This window comes from Danio aesculapii, chromosome 20 (genome assembly GCF_903798145.1).
Source record: "Danio aesculapii chromosome 20, fDanAes4.1, whole genome shotgun sequence".
In the NCBI taxonomy this organism is placed as follows: domain Eukaryota; kingdom Metazoa; phylum Chordata; class Actinopteri; order Cypriniformes; family Danionidae; genus Danio; species Danio aesculapii.
In genome coordinates, this window is record NC_079454.1 from 55,653,006 (window position 1) to 55,676,521 (window position 23,516).

Here is a 23,516-nt window from a genome sequence, read left to right on the forward strand (position 1 = left end):
TCCAGCGTTCAGCAGAGGTGTAGTGTAAATAACAACTCATGTATATTCAGCTGTATGTAATGTGATGATCTGATGTGTTACTCGTGTGTGTGTGTGTGTGTGTGTGTGTGTGTGTGTGTGTGTGTGTGTGTGTGTGTGTGTGTGTGTCCCCAGAGTGTATCGGTGGAGACTCCGCAGTGGAGCACACACCGCGCTGATGAAGGTGTGTGTGTAAAGCTCTTCTGTCGGCTGGGCTGTGTGTGTGACAGTCTGAGCAGAGAGTCTGCAGGATCCACACACTGCAGGCGTGTTCAGTGCATGTTCAGCTGCAGCTGCTTCAAACACAAGATCCTGCTCATCCGCTCTGCAGACGACAGCCAGAGCGTCAGGAGCCTCCAGACCCTGCGTAAGGCTCAACACACACTGATATAGCTCTCCTCAGAGTTACCAGAGCTCCAGCTCACTAGACATTTGTGTAACGCATCATTCCTCCAAGCGTGTAGCTGCTTTTCCACTGTCATGCTGAACCGTTCCATTCTGTGCCAAACCGGGCCAGACTGCACGCATACGGTTTCATTTTACACTAAACGCATCAGTAGTTACCGTGGTAACGTAATGTAAACGGCTCCCTTTGTTCAATTAAATTTAAACAATAGCCTAAACGAGTTTTTTCATGTTCATGTGTAAAAGCGAAAGCAATCATGTGACTAAACACTGCTGCTCTCTTGTATAGAGGTGCTAAATATAGCTACAAGTCACAGCACCTGTATGTGTTGAGGGGTCATATTCTGCACGGCTCTGGGCAAATTTTATTTGGAGGGGAAATGATCAAAATGTAACGTGATGATTGAAAATGACTGGAGGGGAAATAAATAATATATTTCAAATCTCTGAACATAAAAGCAAAATAAACAATGGTGCAACAATAATAGTGCATTTGTATTAGTGGCAGACATGTATTTCTGGACAGGCCTTATCAAAGTGAGCAGGCGCTTTCACTAATAATGAATGCAGCACTTTAATTATTTCATTTTTAACCATCAGTTAAATTACACAGCGGATATCAAAAGGTGATCGTGATATGACATAAACTACATTTAGATGGTAAAATAAAACCTTTTAAACGGTGCTGTTATTTGTTTCAGTAATCAAACATTTATTAGTGAATGCATCAAGTTAAATAAAAATAAAATATAAATCAACACACAGTGCAGCAGGATATAAAGCACTATTATATTTAGCTGAATGCTGCTCTTCTATCTTTGTGTTTTCATCATTTATTTTTGTTATTTTAATAACTAACTAATGAGCTATAGACAAATTCCTGCTTGACATTTTGGAAAAATATTTAACTGCCCCAGTATATTAAAGATCAACGAGAAAAACCCACAGAAACATGGCACATGCCCTGTAATAGTCCAACTTAGATTTAACTGAATCATATGAGGGCCTAATGTTGAAAATTGCTCATGTCATATTTATAAAACATTTGTCAAGACGTATTGATGACTGATATTTGAGTTAAAGCAATATTGACATTTAAGAATCCTTATTGATTTAATTTATTCCTTCATTTGACCTGTTTATTGGTGCATAATAGGCTGTAATTTAAATCCTACAACAGGACCTTGGACAGCTACAGTACCACTCTGTAAAGCTTTCAAACAAAGTCCAAACAATGAAAGAGAGACTTTCTCTGGTGACGGCTGACATCACAGCACGCCGTAACCATCCTTCAGGTAGTATAGCTGGAATTAAATGACAAAGCAAGCATGCTGCAGTCTGGGCTTTGAGTTAAAAAGTGCAATTATTTCCTCGTTGTTCAAAGAGTCTGCAAGTTCGTGCTCCATGAATATAGCGATGTTGTTCTGGATTGTGGACATCGATGATGCTAAGCGCGTCTTTATTCTTCCAGCAGTGCATGCAGTTGCTGGTAAAGTTCTCTCCCGGATCAGAGCGAGTTTTATTGTGCTACCAAATACAGCGCTGCAATAAACTCGCGCTCAGTCAGGCCAAGTAAAGGTCTCAGGATGTCAGTGAAATTATTCAAGCTCTACTCATGAATAAAACAATAGCCTATTATATTATTTTAAATTTTAGATGAGGGGTTAGTAAATTATATTATAGATGGTTAATTATATTCAAGTCAATGACATAATAACTTTAATAAATAAAATATGTTGGTAAGAATGTGGTGGGTCAGTGATTCCCTTCTCTGTCAGAGACAGCTCTATGGTTTTAAACCCTTTTCAAGCTGTATGGTTTAGACCTGGATCATGTTTCTGTGTTAAATGTAGTGTTCTTTACTTGTGGATGTCTCATGACTAGCGCGCTTCTGCTGAGCCCGCTGTGTTAGCTTGGCAATAGAGCCGCGACGTCAACACACAGAATCTGTCAGCACGGTTCGGCACGGTTGTCTAACCATGCGGAGAATTTCGTGCCAAGAGCGGTTTGTAATCGAGCTGTGCCATTCCAGGCTCAGTGGAGAAACAATCGTAACCGTACCCAAGTGTTCTGAGAACGGTTCGGCACCATAGAGGAAAAGCAGCTTGTGTTATACAATGACTTGCCTAATTACCCTAACTTTACCCTAATTACCCTAGTGAAGCCTTTAAATGTCACTTTAAGCTAAATACTAGTGTCTTGAAGAATATCTAGACTAATATTATTTACTGTCATCATGACAAAGAGAAAATAAATCAGTTATTAGCATCATTGCATCTATTTTAATATCAGGGAATGTGTTCAAAAGAGGCTAGTTGCAGAGGCTCCAGCATGACTGTGCACACACTACACTACACACACTCCTGTCCACACACTGATGAAGTGAATCTCTCGTGTGTTGTGTAACAGACCCAGATCCAGAGGGCAGGCCTGCACCCGCAGCCAGAGTCACCCGCCTGTGGGAGAGGAGTCCAGATGAGGACGATCCTGAGCCGCTGTTTACCCCTAAACCAGCTGGAGCTCTGAGACCAGCACCACGCTTACACATACCCTCACACTCACACATACATACACATACTCATACACTAACACCACGAGGCAGACCACCGGCTAACCGCCCCCCCCAATTCACAGGTCAGCATTCACACCCGTCACACACCGTTCACCTGTTACGCCCCTTTATATGAGCCATAAATGCGTCTCTGCTGTCTTTAGAGTGTGTGTGTGTGTGTGTGTGTGTGTGTTTGAGCTGAGAATAGCACACAGATAATGTTCTCTCCCTCTCTGAAACTGACCCTTTCAGGCTTTCATCCCTATTGTGGCCTTTTGGTGACTGTCACTTTAAATGCAAATGAGATTTAAAAAGAGGGTGGAGCTACAGTTGTCAATGCTGCTCAGGTGTGCTTCAGTGTGAGTGTGTGTTCATGTTCAGTCTGTCGCTCCTGTTGCTGTTCATCTAAAACTCCACATGTATAATCCTCTTAGTCTATGCTGACATTATCTTCAGCAGCTCAAACACTCTAATGGCTAATGGACAGACGGCTGCTTCTCACTCAGGGCTGCTGTTTATGCTAATGAGATGGAGAGATGGGCATTAGTGGGCGGGGCTTCCCCCTCTGATGACACTTATAAATGGAGAATGTCAATCAAAGTGTTTCTGCAGCCTGTTCTGATCAAGTCTGATTAGAGCAAACACAATTCCTTCATGTTGACCATTAGAGGCTGCTGGAGACACTCACACACTGCTGACACACACACACTATTGGGGTTAAACCCCTTATAAAAGTCATTTCTGCAGAATAGGTGTCCTTTAATTATTATTATTTTGTTGTAAATATTTCCTGAGGGCAAGAAAATATTCACAGTATTTCCTGTTGTATATGTTTTCTGGAGAAAGTCTCATTTGTTTTAGCGTGACTGAAAAATATGTTGTAAAACTGCTGTGGTCAAAATTATTAGCCCTAGAGCTGTGCAATTAATCAAAATTCATGTTCATTGATTATGAAAAAACATTAATTGAGATAAAATGCTTATTAGCTCATTCTGCATTTGTTCAGCTTCAAATGGAAATCATACATGTGGATATATACATGCGTTCCCCTCTCTGTTGTAGTTTTACAAAAAAGAAAGATATCGATAAGAACAATTGCTAGTAAAGTCACTGAAGTTACCCAGTCTGCTTTCTGTCCAACGTTTGGTTTAGCAACCATTGATTGGGACAGAATAACAATAATTATTATCATGCCTATTATTCAATTATAGTATTTCATAGCAATTTAAACTACCCCTTCAATATGTACAACAAGAAACTAAAAGATGGAGCTGTGACTGCATATACTCTGGGGAAGAATGTCTTGAGGGCATCCATTTCATCAGGTTTCCACTTTTTTCATGTGCTTGAATGTTAAAGCGGCCCTCCTATGTATTGTCAGTCAGTGATGTGGCCCCCTGCCAGTTTGAGTTTGAGACCCCTAAATTAAACTCACTATACTCCATATAAAAACCAGAAACTAGGCTTTTCTTTTGCACTGCAATCAATGATCAACAGTAAAAATGTCCCTCTTCCTAACAGAGACAACCAGCAGCAGTCATATATTACATGATGATCTGCTGTCATGGCTGTACAGTCAATAATGTGCTTATAATGGAGCAGAAACAGCAGCAACATCACCAAAGCAGAGTCAGAATCTGAACACAGTGTGTGTTGAGGAGGTTATCAAAACTTTGATATTTGTCATCAACAGTCATTCTGTTTGCTGAAACGCTCAAAATCAGCCCAGAGTGGATGAAAACGACCCAACAGCACACAAGGGTCAGAATGTAAAGTCAGAATCTCTGGCCTGTTCGTTTTCTGGGAGATGTTAGTTAATAATTGTGGGGTAATAAACGCTATTGTATAGTGAGTGTGTGTTTGTGTGTTGTCCTGCAGGTTCCGATGGAGAAGGATCCGGTTTACCTGTATCTAGAGAGCATGATGACCTGTGCTCGAGTGCGCGAGTACAACAGTAACCCTCCGCCACAAGTGCACTTACTGCCTGCGAAGAAGAGTTCAGATGAAGCGGTACTGCGTCCACACAGTGTCTATCCTTCTGCCTCATGTTCACCAGTTTCTGCTGCTGATGATGATGACGGCCTGTGTTTCTGTCTGTTCATTACAGCTCAGTGACGCGTCTCTGCTGAACCCCAGTAAAAGACCCCAGAGCCCAGGTCATTACACCACAGCACCTTATTCACACGTGCAGTAGCAGGATGAGGTTTTATTTACACATGTCAGTGCAGCCCCAATCTATATTCCTCATCAGAGTCGAGTGCATAAGGATTAGGGAGAGTTATTCGCCCTCCTGTAGGTTGTTTCTCTTCATTTCTGTTTATCAGAGAGCAGATTTCTCCAGCACATCTCTGATCATAACAGTGTTAATAACTCATCTCTAATAACTGATTTATTTTCTCTTCATCATGATGACAGTAAATAATATTAGACTAGATATTCTTCAAGACACTAGTATTCAGCTTAAAGTCACATTTAAAGGCTTCACTAGGGTAATTAGGGTAAAGTTAGGGTAATTAGGCAACTCATTGTATAACAGTGGGTTGTTCTGGAGCAGGGTGTCTGTGAGGTTTTAAAATGTCTTGAATTTTTAGGCCTTAAAAAGTCTTAAATTCACTGAAATATTGTGTCGTATGTCTTAATCAATGTGAAACAGGTCTCCGTTTTCCTCTGTCCGAGTAAAGCTACCCAATCAGGCCAACATCCATACAATCACCAACAATCCATCTTAATAAAAGCAGGGAAAGAAATGTAAAAACAATTACACAGCTCCTCATGATAACAGAGCAGTTCATCTCCTTATGTTATTGTCCATTCATACAAAAACTATTCACAGAAGTAGCGGGGAGTAGACATAACCTTTATAAATAGGCATGAAAATTAAGGTTTTATAACAGAAATGCATTAGGTTGAATAGAAGTTATACTCAATCCAACAAATATATATATATATGATTATTTCTGTAATTCCCTCTACAATAAATATACTTTCACAATGTTAACCTCATCATTAAAAATATATATATAAATGTATAGTATGTTGAAAATAGTGTTTACAGCTTTCTTGTTTTGACACATTAAAGCAGTGTTTCCCAACCCTGTTCCTGGAGGCACACCAACAGTACATATTTTGGATGTCTCCGTTATCTGACCCATTATCTTCAGGTGTTGGAGTCTCTTCTGATGTTCTGATAAGTTGATTCAGGTGTGTTTGATTAGGGAGAGGTTGAAAATGTGGACTGTTGGTGTGCCTTCAGGAACAGGGTTGGGAAACACTGCATTAAAGTTTGCCGCTAAGATATAATTACATTAGATTATTTGTGGCAACCCGTCGCATTAGAAATAATCATTAGTGTTTAGCCCTGTATAAGTCTAAAATTTCATTCATAATGGTCTTAAAAGAGTCTTAAATTTCGTTGGTGCTAGTGGTTAGTGCGTCCACACATGCACTCCGGTGCTCGCAGCGACCTGAGTTTGAGTCCCGCCTCGCGGTCCTGTGCTGATCCTTCCCCTCTTTCTGCTCCCCATGCTTTCCTGTCAATACTCTCTACTGTCCTATACAATAAAGGTGAAAACTCCTAAATAAATAAAAGTCTTAAATTTGACTTGATGAAATCTGCAGAAACCCTGTGTAGACAATCCAACACTAATATTGCTGAAGGGGCTAATAATATTAACCATAAAATGGGTTTAAAACTATTAAAAACTGCTTTTATTCTAGCCGAAATAAAACAAATCAGACTTTCTCCAGAAGAACAGATATTAGAGGAAATACTGTGAGAAATTCCTGAATCAGTTCAACATCATTTGGGAAATATTTGAAGAATGTATAATGCACAGGAGGGCGAATAATGCTGACTTCAGTATTGCAGCGTCAGTTCTGTCCAATATCGTATGTGTGTGTGTGTGTGTGTGTGTGTGTGTGTGTGTAGATGAGCCGGAGCCCACTAAGGTGTTGGAGATCATCTCGGACTGTAACTGGGAGTCTCAGCGCTCGCGGGTGCTGAAGGAGCTGTTCCAGCGCGTACACGCACACACGCTGCCCTCCGTGCTCTCGCTGGACGCTTACACTGTAGAGCTGCTGTCCGAGCACCTGAAGAAGGATGGCGCGCGCTCCATGATCACATACAAGGTGTGTGTGTCTCTGAGTGACAAGGAGAAGAGCGCGCAGAAGGAGTGTGTGCAGAAGCAGCGCGTGCAGAAGGGGCGTGTGAAGGTGCCTGCGCTGAAGTCTGTGCCTCTGCTGTGTGGAGTGATGACTGCAGGACACCTGAAGGCCCAGCTGAGGGTGCCAGACCTGCACTGCCCCATACAGGTCGATCACATTATATCTTAAACCATATATACATTAACTATAGTTATATTTATCCATTCATCTATCAATCTAAAGTAGGCATGGGCCCGTAGAGGATTCTGATGGTGTGTTAACCTTGGGTACAAATATCCCAGTTTCACTATATCACTGTACTGTGAATCAGTGCAACAGTCTCGTTACCTCCACACGTACTGAGATACTCTTATGGCAGCACTGCACTCCTTTTCAGAAGGTTAAATCAAGAGTTTATAACTCCAAACCAAACGTTTCCAAAAGTCTCTGCAGACAGAAAGATCAGAGTTAGTGTGTAACATATAATGTCTTAATGTTTATGTCTGAGGGCATAGCCAATTGAAAACTTATGATGGGCACATCCACATATTTTTGTGTGCGTTTGTCTGTTCAGAAGCAAGATTTTTTTTGGATTGCCTATCTACACTCACCGGCCACTTTATTAGGTACACCTTACTAGTACCAGGTCGGATCCCTTTTGCCTTCAGAACTGCCTTATTCTCTAGTGGTGTAGATTCAACAAGCTACTGGAAATATTCCTCAGAGATTTTGCTCCATATTGACATGATAGCATCACACAGTTGCTGCAGATTTGTCGGCTGCACATCCATGATGCCAATCTCCAGTTCCACCACATCCCAAAGGTGCTCTATTGGATTGAGCTCTGGGGACTGTGGAGGCCATTTGAGTACAGTGAACTCATTGTCATGATCAAGAAACCAGTCTGAGATGATTGGTGCTTTATGACATGGTGCATTATCCTGCTGGAAGTAGCCATCAGAAGATGGAGACACTGTGCTCATAAAGGGATGGACATGGTCAGCAACAATACTCAGGTAGGCTGTGGCGTTGACACCATGCTCAATTGGTACTAATGGACCCAAAGAAAATCTCCCCCACGCCATTACACCACCACCAGCAGCCTGAACCGCTGATACAAGGCAGGATGGATCCATGCTTTCATGTTGTTGATGTCAAATTGTGAGCCGAGCATCTGAATGTGTCAGCAGAAATGGAGACTCATCAGACCAGGCAACGTTTCTCCAATCTTCTATTGTCCAGTTTTGGTGAGCCTGTGTGAATTGTAGCCTCAGTTTCCTGTTCTTAGCTGACAGGAGCGGCACCCGGTGTGGTCTTCTGCTGCTGTAGCCCATCCGCCTCAAGGTTGGACGTGTTGTGTGTTCAGAGATGCTCTTCTGCAGACCTCAGTTGTAACGAGTGCTTATTTGAGTTACTGTTGCCTTTCTATCAGCTGGAACCAGTCTGGCCATTCTCCTCTGACCTCTGGCATCAACAAGGCATTTGCGCCCACAGAACTGCCGCTCACTGGATATTTCCTCTGTGTTGGACCATTCTCTGTAAACCCTAGAGATGGTTGTGCGTGAAAATCCCAGTAGATCAGCAGTTTCTGAAATACTCAGAGCAGCCCGTCTGGCAGCAACAACCATGCCACATTCAAAGTCTCTTAAATCTCCTTTCTTCCCCATTCTGATGCTCAGTTTGACCTGCAGCAGATCGTCTTGACCATGTCTACATGCCTAAATGCAGTGAGCTGCTGCCATGTGATTGGCTGATCACAAACTTGCATTAATTAACAGTTGGACCAGTATGTACCTAATAAAGTGGCCGGTGAGCGTATGTAATGCAGCAGTTGGTGTGCATGTGTCTTTTAGATCTCTCTGATCCAAGCAAATCCATCTAGTTTGACCAGCAGAGTCAGATAGTGTGTGAGTAGTGTTGGTTTCAGGCTGTTTAGTGTTTATTGACGAGTTTGTGATGCTGGATTGGTGTTTTCAGGTCAATGGCAGGACATACGCTCAAGCAAAACTGACCCTGGGCCGGATGGGAGCACTGCATCCCGCTAACCGTCTGGCAGCGCACGTCACCGGAAGGATAAAATCAGTTATACCCAGCAGAACCAGAACCACTGCAGCGTCCAGACGCTCCAAATACACAGGTGATATACAGCAACACTTACTGACAGAGATGAGAATTAGATTAAAGTGTAAAAATATAGCAGAAATCATCAGTGAGTAGATGAGTGTGTCCATCAGTGCTGCACAGTAGAGCATCACCCCCTCAGCTCCTGCTGCTCCTGCACAGATATCACTGAGAGCAGTGGAGTCTGCTGCACTGTTCTGATTCTCCACTGTGCTGTTTGTTCTCCTCTAATAAATGAGCTGCCCCTCAGAAGACAGAGGACTGAGGCCTTTTACATTCAGCACAACAACATTTCACATCTGCAATAATGGAGAGCTGCAGACCACCATTAATGACGCAGACACCCTCACACACATTTATATCTGATCAGCAGAAACTGTAGTCCTGAAGCGCAGACACTGATGAAGAGCATACTTTATTCACTACAGCTGATCACTGCACAGTTTAGGAGCAGTTCTTATTACCAGATAAACAGTTGATCCTACTCAGTTGGGTTTTTTATGCAATATTCCATAATCTGCATGAAGTATAGTGGCTAGAAACACAGCTAATGAGGCGGTGTTGTTCATCAGATGGCAGGAAGATGTAAATAAATGTGAGTTCTTCTCTAAATCCTGTTTTCTCTTCAGTAACTCGAGCAAACCAGAGTACAGACGTTTTCAAAAAGCCAGCGACCCAACGTCTGGTGATACCCAGGCCTCCTGGTGGGATCCGGTTTCCTAAAGCGAGGCGTGTCCTGAGTGCTGAAAGGGTGGTGCCGGCGTCTGCTCTCCCGCCGGGCCAGCAGGTAGTTCTTCAGCCGGTGGCAGGCATGAGCGGAGTCAACATGTGCCAGTTTAATGGGCAGATGATCCAGCTGGTGCCCGTCTCTGCAGCCGCACCCATGCAGATCCAGACCAGCACTACACACAGCTCAGGTCAGTACTATAACTATATATCTGTGTGCGCTGACCAATGACATTTTCATTTATTTTTTTACCTGGAAAAGCATGTGGCAAAACGAATAAAAGAAACCCATGTGCATTTGCCTAATGCCTTTTTAAAAAGTAAAGTTATTATTTATTAATATACTTTTTTAAAGGGCCATGAAACCCATCTGTCTCAGCAGGGTGTTTTCACACCTCTAGTTTGATAAAAGTCAGAATCAAACCAGAAAATGCGATTAAGTCCCACCCCGAAAAGAAGATACTGAAAGCTGGAAACCTGTAACCACTGACTTCTACAGTATTTCTGCTATGGATGTCAATGGTTACAGGTTTCCAGTAAACCAAAAAATCATGATACACACCAAACTGACAATTATGTGCCCCCTAATATTCATATATAGCATTTTCACCCATTTCTCCACAGGAAGTGCTCCACAGGACCCACAATCCACCCTTCAGCTTCCTGCAAACACCGCTCTGCCTTTCATCATTCCCAGAATAAACTCTGTTCCTGGACGAAACGGCTTCACCTTCGCCAGTGCTGCGGCTCCCGGAGTCCAAAACAACTTACTCAACAAAACCGGGACGTTCTCCTTCCGCATCTGCCCGCCGTCAGCCGAGAGCCCGAGTCCCGCACCGTCAGGAGCACCTCAGGGCTCGGTCTCAGCCTCTACACTCATTCTCCCTGGAGGATACAAACTCATAAAGCTGATCAACCCAGGAGAGAAACCAGCTCAAAATAACCCAGCAGAAGAATCCGCTCAGAACAACCCAGCAGAGAAACCAGCTCAAAATAACCCAGCAGAGGAATCAGCTCAGAACAACCCAGCAGAGAAACCAACTCAAAATAACCCAGCAGAGAAACCAGCTCAAAATAACCCAGCAGAGGAATCAGCTCAGAACAACCCAGCAGAGAAACCAGCTCAAAATAATCCAGCAGAGGAATCAGCTCAGAACAACCCAGCAGAGGAATCAGCTCAAAATAACCCAGCAGAGAAACCAGCTCAAAATAATCCAGCAGAGGAATCAGCTCAGAACAACCCAGCAGAGAAACCAGCTCAGAACAGTTCAGCAGAGCATGCAGAGAACTCCCAGTCCAGTGTGTGTGTTAAAGTAGAGCCGGCTGAAGAGGAGGAAGACATCACAACACAGTCTGCTAATAAACCCCTCAAGACTGAGCCGGAGCACATTCAGATCCCGCAGCTGACGAATGACGGAGGAACGGCCAAAATCACCGTCAAAATAGAGGATGCAGATGCAGACGAGAGCGTTCCTCAGCAGCAGAGCCGGAAAAAAGAGGAGCCGGTGCGATTCGGAGGATTCTCCTATGAGGGACTGACCAATTCAGCCTTCTCCAGACTGAGCCTCACTGTGCCTTCACCTCCGGCAGAGCCTGGGGAGCCGGACGGATCTGTGCAGAAGAGTCTGGACTGGCTGTGGAGAGGACGAGCTGATGTACACACAAACGCTGAGCAGTTTGGGAAACCACAGCTGAACGGGACACTGATGTACAGCAGTGATGGATGCACCACTGAGGACAGCGTAAGAGCCGGATGATAACAGTATAATGCACATCACACGATGAGCTGTGCAGGCAGTTACATAATCTGGTAGATTACACACATGATAATGTAATCCGACTACTTTTGGATTACATTTGAACTGTAATCAGCTCATTACAAATGACATGATAAACTGGTTTGGCCAGTAATTAATCAATTACACATTTATGATAATATCATCTGAGTACTTTTGGATTACATTTAGATTACATTTGAACTGTAATCAGTTACTGATTATAAATTACACGATGAGATGTGTCATCAGTATTATAATCTGTTAGATTACACATTTATGTGAAAGTAGTCAGTACTTTTGGATTACATTTTAGATTACATTTAACCTGTAATCGGTTATTAATTAATTACATGAGGAGATGTCATCAGTAATATAATCTGGTAGATTACACATATGATAATGTAATCTGACTACTTTTGGATTACATTTGAACTGTAATCAGCTCATTACAAATGACATGATAAAGTGGTTTGGCCAGTAATTAATCAATTACACATTTATGATAATATCATCAGAGTACTTTTGGATTACATTTAGATTATATTTGAACTGTAATCAGTTATTGATTAATTACATGATGCGCTGTGTAGTCAGCGTTATAATCTGATAGATTACACATTTATGGTCAAGTAAACTGAGTACTTTTGGATTACATTTAGATTATATTTGAACTGTAATCAGTTATTGAATGATTACATGATGGGCTGTGTAGTCAGCATTATAATCTGATAGATTACACATTTATGGTCAAGTAAACTGAGTACTTTTGGATTACATTTAGATTACTTTAGAACTAATCAGTTACTGATTTATAAATGACATGACTAAATTTGTAGTTAGTAATATAATCTGTTAGATTACACATTTGTTGTAATCTGCACTTTTGGATTACATTTAGATTACTTTTGAACTGCAATCAATTACTGATTACAAATGACCTGACTAAGTTTAATCAATAATATAATGTTAGACACATTTACTATTATTAACGTACGTAATTTACTGTTATTAACGTACACATTTACGTTAATGTAATCTAACAGCTTTTGGATTACATTTAGATTACTTTTATTCTAAGCCGTATTTATTGCAGCAGGATAGTGTTGTGGTATTAGCCCATTACTGTCAGCTTGGAGATGTCTGTCGCCGGTATATTAGTGCTGTTGTGCTGTGTGTTTCAGATGGAGCAGCTCAGTGAAGGTGAAGTGGACATCGAGACGTTTGAGGAGACCGACCTGATCATCAACCGATTGAGAGAAAAGGCCAGACGGTGTGTGAACACTCCATCTCTTGTGTTTGTGTGTGTGTCTCTCTCTCTCTCTCTCTCTCTCTCTCGAAAATGTGGAGTAGGGCTGAACAATATATGGTTAGAGCATGGATATCGCACTGTGTGTATTCGCAATAGTCACATTGCATCTATTAAAGATTAAAAGATAAAGATATTATGAAATATTATTGTTTATACAGTGATGAGCTGGATATTTTACGTTTAATTGTTTAATTTCTGTATACTGTTCGACTCTCCAGACACCCATGCTGTATATTATATATGCATGTAATTTATTATGATTTATGCAAATGCACTTCATAGAAGACTGCATCAACCTGTCGATCTAAATGAAGGAAATCTTCCCAAATAGAGCGATTCAAATCATCTGGGGAAATTATATTCATAGCGCAATATGATCACAATATCATGCAGCTCTGATGTGGAGAAATATAAGAATGAACTGATGACAGCTGGAAAGATATAGTGATGAACACACACCAGTGACGCTAGATCAACCAGGAATCAGTCTGTAATGCTCTAGCCGTGATTTATGATCGCTTCGTCTGATAAACTCTGCATATAGTGACACTGGGGACTGGAGCAAACAGTGGAGCCCCCTCTGCTGGACTGACTGAGTAAATACACCATGTCGAGCAGTTGGTCTGTGTTGTGTAAAAGATTCTAACAAAATTACCGGTGAGATAATTCAGCGACAATCAACTTCAGTGTAATAAATAATAACGTCAACATTTCACACCACAGTGTTTATTATATTAATACACAACAGACACGATACACGTGTTATACTTAACGAATTCTTCCTGTGTTTAATTCTGTGAAATCTAAAGTCTTAATAGATTTTAAAGCCATGACTGATCTGCACTGTAAATAATGATCTTTGCTTGGGACTTTGTCTTGTTTTTAGTCCAAATATCTCTTATCTTCTAGAAAGGCAGAACATGTGGTCTTGTTTTTAGAAATAATATGTAAAAGTTTTTCCTTTTCGCAGTGTGGGAAGCTGAATGATGCAGTGTTCACTTTCATATGTGATTAGTTTGCTCACTGTTGGCAGAGGATGTTGCTTGTTTCAAGGAAAAACTCCCTCTTTATACACATTACTTCTGAAAACAACACAAGAAGTTTTGCTTGTCTTGAAAATGCGTCTTGATTGAAGAATTTTTGGATATTTAGGCTAGAAATAAGACTGAGTAAGAGAGCGTTGTCTGCAGTCCGCTGTCCTGTGGGATCTTGTGTGAGCTCATTGAAGATGGCAGATCTTCCTCAGGATATCTCTCTCTTTGCTTTTTCTTGTGTTGTTTGTTTTTAATAATAGATACTCTTGAAATTCAGCTTCTGTGTTTCTCTCTTCTGTTTCTTCAGGAAAATACAGAGCAGACTCCCTCCGCCTCGATCAGTGAGTCTCTCATCTGTCTCCATCACTGCTTTCATCAGCATCATTGATCATGTTGAAGTCAAATGAAGATATCACGTTCAGTAATGTGCCAATCATTTAAAGGCACAGTACACCCAAAAGTGTACAGTCTATCATTTACTGACCTCGTTCCAGATCTGTGTGAGTTTCTGTTGAACACAGATGGAGATATTCTGAACACACGGACTGTCTTGTGTAGTGTAGTTCAGTGTTCCAGCATTCATCAGGATATCTGGTGTTGTGTTCAACAGAAACTCCTCAAAGGGTAGAAGCGCTTCAGTGGGAGTATAAGGGGGGACTGTGCCTTTAAGAAATCACTTTAGCATGTTTGACTGGTCTCAAGACTTCTGTTATAATCTGTGTTCTGTAAAGTGCTGTTGTGTTTTAACATGGCTTACAGTTCAAAATCTACATTTTAGGCCTTAAATAGTCTTAAGTTCACTGAAATATTGTGTTGTAGGTCTTAAATCATCTTAAACACATCTTCATTTCCCAATGTCCGTATATAGCCGCTCAATCAGGCCAACATCCATATTATAACCATCACCAACAATGAGTACAGATGACAGATCATCCCTCTTCCCAGACCAGCATCAGTCAGTAGTGCAGGATGATCTGCTGTCATGACTTTACAGTCAATAATGTGCTTATAATGGAAGTCAATGGAGCAGAAACATCACCAAAGCAGAGTCAGAATCTGAACACAGTGTGTGTTGATGAGGTTATTTATTTATTGCTCAGCATTTCCCCAAAATATGTGTTAAAATCAGATTAGTCAGCAGAAATCATCACATTTGCTGAAACACAGAGAGAGAGGAGGCCAAATGAAGTATGTGTGTGTGTGTGTGTGTGTGTGTGTGTGTGTGTGTGTGTGTGTGTGTGTGTGTCAGCGTCAGCCGAAAGTGAAGCCAGTGAAGTGCGCTGCTCCTCCGGTGCGTCTGATGTCGGACCTGCTGCTGTACCGGCGGACGCGGCGCCTCAATCAGCCAATCAGAGAGAAGAGGCGAGAGCTGGAGCTGCTGCAGAGCGAGCGCACGCTGAGGAGGACGATGTGTGTGCGGGAGCAGAGCATCAGCACAGAGGAGCTGCTGCACCAGGTACACACACATACTCCTCTATACTCTCTAAACATTCCTGTACACACACACACACTCTCTCTCTCTCCTCTACACACACTAATGCGAGTTCAGACTGCAGGATGTTCAGAGTAGTCGTGTCACAGGTGTTTTCACACTGCATGACTCCGGGCTAGTGTTCTGTCAGTGCTGTTTACACTGCATAATGGATCAGCAACAGGTTTCACACTGCATGACTTTACAATAGGAGGAATCACAGACAACTTTGTCCAAACTACATCTCACAACCAAACACTCGCAGTATATCATGTGTTATTACCTACATAATAATAAATGAAGCCTTTAATGGGGCAGAACATGGACATATTTGTTTATAGAGAATCAGTGATTTCTCTTCAAGATTTTTCTTTTTTGACTCAGTTGACACGTCAAACAGACACAGGTGCTGCTGCCACATTTACACTAGTTTTCCTCCATTTCTTGGGTCCAAATAGACTGAATATGAGCACATTTAGCTCCTCCCTCATCCTCCCGCTGGCCTGCAGATACCCACACTAGTGGACGCTGCTCTCTGATTGGCTATTGGTGATCACTGATGTTATTTTCAGTCAGAACTCATTTCACACGTCGCCGACAGCTCCAGATATTCAGCACGCCAAATATCTGACGGCATCAGGGACTCGTTGGTGATTCTCTCAGATGGCGTCTTTAATAGTTCACACTGTGATACTCACGTGGACGAGCACTGATTTACCTGGGACTTCAGGCATCTGTTGGGGAGTTCTCAAAACCTGTGGATGAGTCAAAATTGGGGCTAAAATCATGCAACTCAGCATAACACTCCACACACACACACACACACACACGCACACACACACACACACACACACACACACACACACACACACACCCCTTTCTTTACTCTTACTCCGTGCTGTAGTGCAGAGGTGATTGTGCTCTACAGTATTTACTGCTGCTGTTTAAAGATGACGTTAATAGTTCAGGAATATAGATTTAGAGTGTCTCTCCAGTGTCCACTGTTATTGTGTTGATTAGAGGTGTCTCTGTTTATATGGTGTGCCCTGGAGTGTGTGTGTTACTCTACATCTGAAGTGGATCAGAGAACTTCATCAGAGTTGTCCTGAGACAGGGGCAGGTGTTAGGGTGCTTCACCCCTAGATGTTTGTTTGGGACCCGGTCTCGTTTCCCCCATTAGCGCAGTTCGTTTGGCATGTGTGAATCCCGCAGCTGCGTTCTGATCTGTGCCAAATCAATCCGTCTGAGATGGCCAGAAAGAGGTGGTTCTTCCCAGTTCTACCTCATAGCCTTTTCCCTTACCTCTCTACCCCTGGTTTTGCGTGGTCATGTGAAGGGGTAGTGGTGTCCCAATAGCCTTACCCTTTGCTAGATAGCTCTTGAAACTCAGATTTTTCAGGACCACACTTGAAACCAAGGGGAGGAAAATTTCCCAGAATACACCAGCTACAACAGCAGCATGGCTGCACACGCAGGTCAGGAGATGCACAAATGAGTATTTCTGTCATTATTATGAATTGTAACATCAAACAAGCACATGTTTTAATATATTCATAACTGTGTTTGTGTTTTACCGTCATGCTTTAACAAAATACGATTAAAAAAACGATAGATTAGTCTCTCTATAATAACTGCTGTACAGCAGTCTCCTACACACCTTCACATCTGACACTCAATGACACTGGAATACCCTGCCAGAATAGTCTAGTGTCTGAGAATGGGCTGTGTACAGTGTCTGCTGTAATGTTAGTGTTGTAGATGAATATGGCCACGGTGTAAATGCACAGTTCCTGCTTATTGCCACATTATATCGTGCTGTGATCTCCTGAAGATAAATACCAAATAATAAGTTGCCGTCGTCAATCTGATGTGAAGTAAGAGATGGCGATGACGTGTGCTGGTGCTGTAGTGCTGTCCCATTTCTCAGGGGTACATTTTGAAGCCCTTCCCCTTCACACTCTGTTCAACGGCCAAGGGCCAAGGGGAAGGGGTACAAAATAATATTGGGATTGGGCCTTAATGTAAGTCTGTAATGCAGAATTCTGGCCAACGCTTAATTTAGCTCATAATTAATCATAACAACAACGTTTAAAACAACTAATCAAATGCTGTAATAAATGGTGGATGATTGATAGATGGATTTGTATAACTCTGGCCATCTGGATTGAGACTCTGTGTGAGAAAGTCTGACCTCTGCTTTATATTTGCTGATGATGTCTGTGTGTGTCTTCATTCAACATCAACGAGCAGCTTTTCACTTGTAATGCCTCATTAAGGCCCACAGGGAATCTGCGCGCGCAGAATTCAGCAGATATTCAGCCCATCATTAATTCTGTTTATTTACTTGAGTAAATGTGTGTAAATCTATATTTATTCTGTTTTTATATTAATTACAGAAATATTATTGACTAATATGAAGATGTTGATCTGATTTATGTACAATACAGTGTGTACAGTCATATTCTCTGTCTTTCAGTAGAGATAATATATGAGAGACCTGCTTTGTTTACCAAATAAAGTGAATCTAATTGGATTTGCATAGTAAACATTCAATAAAAGGTATTATTTTTTATTTCACATATTAAGGTTTAAGTTATGATACTCCCAAAATAATTCAGCAGAAATCCACAGATTTTTAACAAAATTCTCCGCAGAAACAGCAAAAAACGTCCGCAGATTCTGTCTGGCCCTAGTCATTGCTCATCATTATGCATTATAATAATAATATTGACATCTGACAGCGGAGCAGGATCCATGGGACTCTGAAAAGTGTGATTGTTTTGCTGCGTTTATAAGTTGTGAAAGTGAAGCGTAGCGACAACAGAGCAACACTGGAACAGCTTTCAGAACAAAACAATCCATCTACAGGTGTGAACACACCCTCACTCCAGCTTTGATGAGCGCTGTAGATCCTCTTCAGATGCTGAATGCTGTATAGATTAAGCCACACTGAACTGAACTAGGGTCATCACAGTGGCGCAGTGGGTATCACTGTCGCCTCACAGCAAGAAAGTCGCTGGTTTGAGCCTCAATTGGGTCAGTGTGTGTTTCTGTGTGGAGTTTGCATGTTCTCTCTGTGTTGGTGTGGGTTTCCTCCGGGTGCTCCGGTTTCCCCCACAGTCCAAACACATGCGCAATAGGGGAATTGGATAAGCTAAAATTGTCAATAGTGTATGTTTGTGAATGAGTGTGTATGGGTGTTTCTCAGTGATGGGTTGCAGCTGGAAGGGCATCCACTGTGTAAAACATATGCTGGATGAGTTGGCGGTTCATTCCCCTGTGGTGACCCCGAGGGACTAAGCCGAAAAGAAAATGAATGAATGAACTGAACTAAACAACTGAACTTCAGCTCTGAAACTGGACTGACACCGCTTCAGTTCACTAGAACTTGTGTGTTCAGCTGCTGCCACACCATCTACAGTGTAGAGGCGCTGGAGAAATCAGATACACTGAACTGTAAACCAGCTGCTGTACTGCACATTATAACATGAGTGCTGTTAAATGACCTAAATCAAGAGAAGTTACTCCAAATCAAGTCATTTCAGCATGCCAAGGGGAAATCTGAGCATATCAAATGTATTGTCTTAACAACAGAACTGTGGCCAGTGAAGTGCAGAGGGGCCACTCACTCTGGGAAAACTACTAGCCACAGAGGATGCTGAGCAGCAAACACTACTGTGGAGCCCTGATCATGCAGCGTCATGTCTGAGACGACGGTCTGGGCTTCAGGATCATCTGTGCTTGATGTTAATGTGCACTACAGTTGTTGATCACTGATGGTCAGTGTGTTACTGCTGTGTGTGTGTTTCAGGCCCGTGAGCTGATCACATCTCTGGAGGATCACAGCAGGTTCCTGATAGCAGAGAAGAGAGCGCTGCTGCGTCAGCATTCACACTACCAGACGCTCATCTGCATCTCACAGGCCTCAGGTACACACACACACACACACACACACACACACACACACACACACACGCAGAGAGAGAGCATTCACACTACCAGACGCTCATCTGCATCTCACAGGCCTCAGGTACACACACACACACACACAGAGAGAGAGAGAGCATTCACACTACCAGACACTCATGTTCAAGCTCATGGCCTGTTTCCACTGAGTGGTACAGCACGGTTCGGTTCAGTTTGGTATGCTTTATGGCCGTTTCCACTGTCAAAGGGTTCCTAAAAGTGAACCGGACCGTACCACTTTTTGGGTTCCCTTTCCAAAGGGCACCAGCACAATAAAAGGGTGCTAGATGTGCAGCTGAACACTGTTGGATTATTGAGAGATGTCACTAGTGCGTACACGAGCAGGAGAATGAACACAAAGAAAGAGCCATTCTTAAACACACAGCCGAGACATTACACTGTGAGGTTCATCATTATCACAGCAGGAGACCCGATTGATGGTTTCGCCTTCATTGTTCATCATTGTGCACAAGGAGCAGCAGTAACTGCCTAATTCAGGTATAATGGTATGGAGTATCCTATAATGTGACAGCCGCTGACAATATGCAGGATGATGAAACCGCTTTGAATGCGTGCTCAGCTGTGCACTTTCTCCACGCTCACATTTGCATGTCACGACCACGTGCGCTCTGTGGACATTATAAATAAAGTCAGGATGCACGTTTGTTATTATCCTCTGCAAGTCATCTGTCCTGATGTCTTCATTTATTCAGTGCTGCAGCCTATAGCACCTGAAATAGTCCTGAAATAGTTTAGATGACACCAATTTAAAACATATATTGAATAATGGATTAAAACAGGGACTACGCTGGGGGAAAGGGAAAGTGCTGAACTGTTTGTAGTTTAGCGATGCATGATGTATTTTTCAGGGTGGAATGTTAAAGCATATTAGGCTGCTCACTTTAACTGGACTTGATATTTGTACAGTTGTAATTGTCGACTGACTAATAGTTTATTCATCAAGTGGAATAAAGAGTCACTAAATTACAGAGAAAGTGATATTCTTTAGACACAAGAGAACTAACTGAGCTAGTGGCACGATCTAGCGGTGGTGTGTGCATCTGTCCTGACATTGCGGTACAATTATAAACCTATTAAACATTATCCCGGTGACTATTAATCTGCTAAACATTTAAGCTGATAAAGAAAAAAAGAAACCTAAATTGTGGCCAAAATCAAATATTTATAAAACGATTATTTACATTAGAATTATTATTTCTATTATTATTATTTAAACACACACACACAGACATGTATATCTCGTCTCGTCTTCCTTCTTTTTATCCTCGGCTGATCACATGCCTGAATAACATGCCATGTCAACCCTTGTCAGACAAACCTTGTCGTCATCTTGATGAACAGCCACAAAAGCTTAAAGACGTCACGTTGTACTCGCTGCTACAGACACCCAGTCTCCACGCTGGAGTTTACACAGGGATCTCATGGCCGTGACGCAGCTTCAACATTTATTTTCAGACTAGAAGAAGGAATTTGCTGGAAATAACGCAAAAACAACCAGTGTTCACTTGTTAGTGAGATATACGTGTCCTCATAGTGTTTACAGCAGTGTGGCACAAATTTATTCCTGGCTTGAGGTCCTTTACCGACCCTTGCCCGCTTTCTGCTCCCCCTGCTTTCCTGTCTGTACATCTCCACTGTCCTGCAGGAGCTGAGCCACACTGCAGGACTACAGTGAGCACTATATAGGGCACAAGTGTGTGTGTGTGTAGTTGAACACACTCCTGCAGAGCGTCACTCACACACATAAACGAGTGTGTGTGTGTATCTGTGTGTTTCAGTGGCAGCAGAACAGAAGACTGAAGAGCATCCTGCGGACACACTGCAGACACACACTACATCAGGTGAGACCCGCAGCGTGTGTGCGTGCGTGCGTGTGAGAGAGAGAGAGGCTGAGTGATATCTGTATACAGGGTACATACACTCATGGAAAAGTCCTGGAGTTGACATGGCATTCTCCAGGCCTGGAAAAGTGTTGGAAAACCCCTCAAAGTTTTGGGAAAGTGATGGAAATCAGCTTAACAAATATCTGTAAACTTGATTATAGGTTAGATGTGTTCTTTTCTGTCTTTAGCCAAACACATGGTCTCACATTATGAATGCTGTGTAAACTATATCACAGCATTCATAATGCATTGATATAGAACTATATTTATACATAACAGCATTACACTAACTGTGTGTGTGTGTGTGTGTGTGTGTGTGTGTGTGTGTGTGTGTGTGTGTGTGTGTGTGTGTGTGTGTGTGTGTGTGTGTGTGTGTGTGTCCTTCAGCAGTGAACAGAACCTCTCGTCTGCCCAATGTCATCCTGCGCTCCTTCAGAACAGCTCATCTGCTCACAGCGGCGGACTGAAACACAAGCAGAGGAGAGACAGCTCTGTCCACACACACACACACACACACACACACACACACTCATCAGTGTCTGTGGAGCGACACTACAGCATGTGTTTACAGTGTTGTATATAATATTCCTCAGGATGTTTCCTCCATGACTCCCACATTGGGCTGAGTGGATCTCCTGTGTAACACCTGAACATGACCATTGAACAGTGGATGATGATGATGTTGATGATGATGATGATGACGACGACAGATGTGTGTGTGTGTGTGTGTGTGTGTGTTTATTATCACTGCATTCCTCTGGAAGCGTCACACACACACACACCATCTTAATGCATTACTCAGTTTGGAGAGTTTGCTCAATTATGTGCTTCACTAAGGTGGATTTACTGGCCGCGTGCTGAAATAAAGTTACACTCACACACACACACAGTGTTTCTGCACATTTATTAGAGGACACATTCATTCACTCATTTTCCTTCAGTTTAGTCCCTTTATTTATCAGGGGTCACCACAGTGGAATGAACCACCAACTATTCCAGCGCATGTTTTACACAGCGGATGCCCTTCCAGCTGCAACCCAGTACTGGGAAACACCCATACACACTCATTCACTATGGCCGGTTTAGTTGATCAGTTCCCCTATAGCGCATGTGTTTGGACTGTGGGGGAAACCGGAGCACCCGGAGGAAACCCACACCAACACGGGGAGAACATGCAAACTCCACACAGAAACACCAACTGACCCAGCCGGGACTCAAACCAGCGACCTTCTTACTGTGAGGCCACAGTGCTAACCCCTGAGCCACCGCCCTGTAGACAGTATAATGTATTGAATTGTTCAGTAAGTCAGCTCGCAGATCTTGGTTCAGGGTCTCTTTTCTCAGAACTGTTGTTATAGATGGCAGCTCAGTGTTTGTGTCTTAGATTTGCAGCTCAATCTTGGATTAATTCTTCAGTTCTTGCCTCAATCTTCGTGTCTCCTGTTTCTGAGTGTATATCCGGCTCATGTTGTGAGTAATGAATTAAAGCTATACTCTCAGAATTGCTAAATAGAGTTAAAGTGTAAATTAGCGGCTGTTAAAACACATTGTGGATTATTATTTCTCCACTGTGCAGAAAAGTGATGCATCAGTCAGTAGAAGATGAACCACAATCAGCAAGAATTACATGCGCACACATACAGAACACTAGAGAGGGATGAAGACCATACTGGAAAAGCCCAAATATTCGAGAAACATACAACAAAATAAAAAAAATTATAATTTGATATTTGTAAAAGCTTTCAATTGTGTAATTATTGAGATAACTCCTCATTCCTTTATTATTATTAATTAATGCAATAACAAACATGCAGAAACTGAGGATACAGGAACATTTCAATAGTAGTAACAAAAATTATACTGATTTAACTGCAGATTAAATTATAATCTACCTACAAATAATATAATAAAATATAAATGGGACAAATATCAGCCAAATCAAGACCTCATGAATATGTAATTACATTGCAACGTCATGCGTGTCACAGGCCAATCAGATCACCGGACGCGCAGATTAGCATACGTCAATCATGAGTGATTCAAACGCGCTGAGCGGCACTGAGAAGTTTTTTTTTACTGCTGTTTAACCA

At 42.3% G+C, this 23,516-nt stretch overlaps 1 protein-coding gene across 1 annotated transcript in view; it reads left to right on the forward strand.

The window, feature by feature from the left end:
* The window catches only part of magl (MAX dimerization protein MGA-like), a 37,707-nt gene extending 15,398 nt beyond the window's left edge, over positions 1–22,309 (forward strand). The window contains exons 9-22 of the mRNA XM_056481223.1: positions 154–385; positions 2,833–2,979; positions 4,842–4,984; positions 5,082–5,130; positions 6,903–7,285; positions 9,095–9,254; positions 9,868–10,155; positions 10,589–11,706; positions 12,924–13,012; positions 14,393–14,426; positions 15,335–15,541; positions 19,368–19,485; positions 21,322–21,384; positions 21,814–22,309. Coding sequence (XP_056337198.1) covers positions 154–385; positions 2,833–2,979; positions 4,842–4,984; positions 5,082–5,130; positions 6,903–7,285; positions 9,095–9,254; positions 9,868–10,155; positions 10,589–11,706; positions 12,924–13,012; positions 14,393–14,426; positions 15,335–15,541; positions 19,368–19,485; positions 21,322–21,384; positions 21,814–21,893 — 3,111 coding nt within the window. The 3' untranslated portion in view covers positions 21,894–22,309. The remainder of the gene's footprint in view (positions 1–153; positions 386–2,832; positions 2,980–4,841; positions 4,985–5,081; positions 5,131–6,902; positions 7,286–9,094; positions 9,255–9,867; positions 10,156–10,588; positions 11,707–12,923; positions 13,013–14,392; positions 14,427–15,334; positions 15,542–19,367; positions 19,486–21,321; positions 21,385–21,813) is intronic.
* The last annotated feature ends 1,207 nt before the right edge of the window (positions 22,310–23,516 follow it).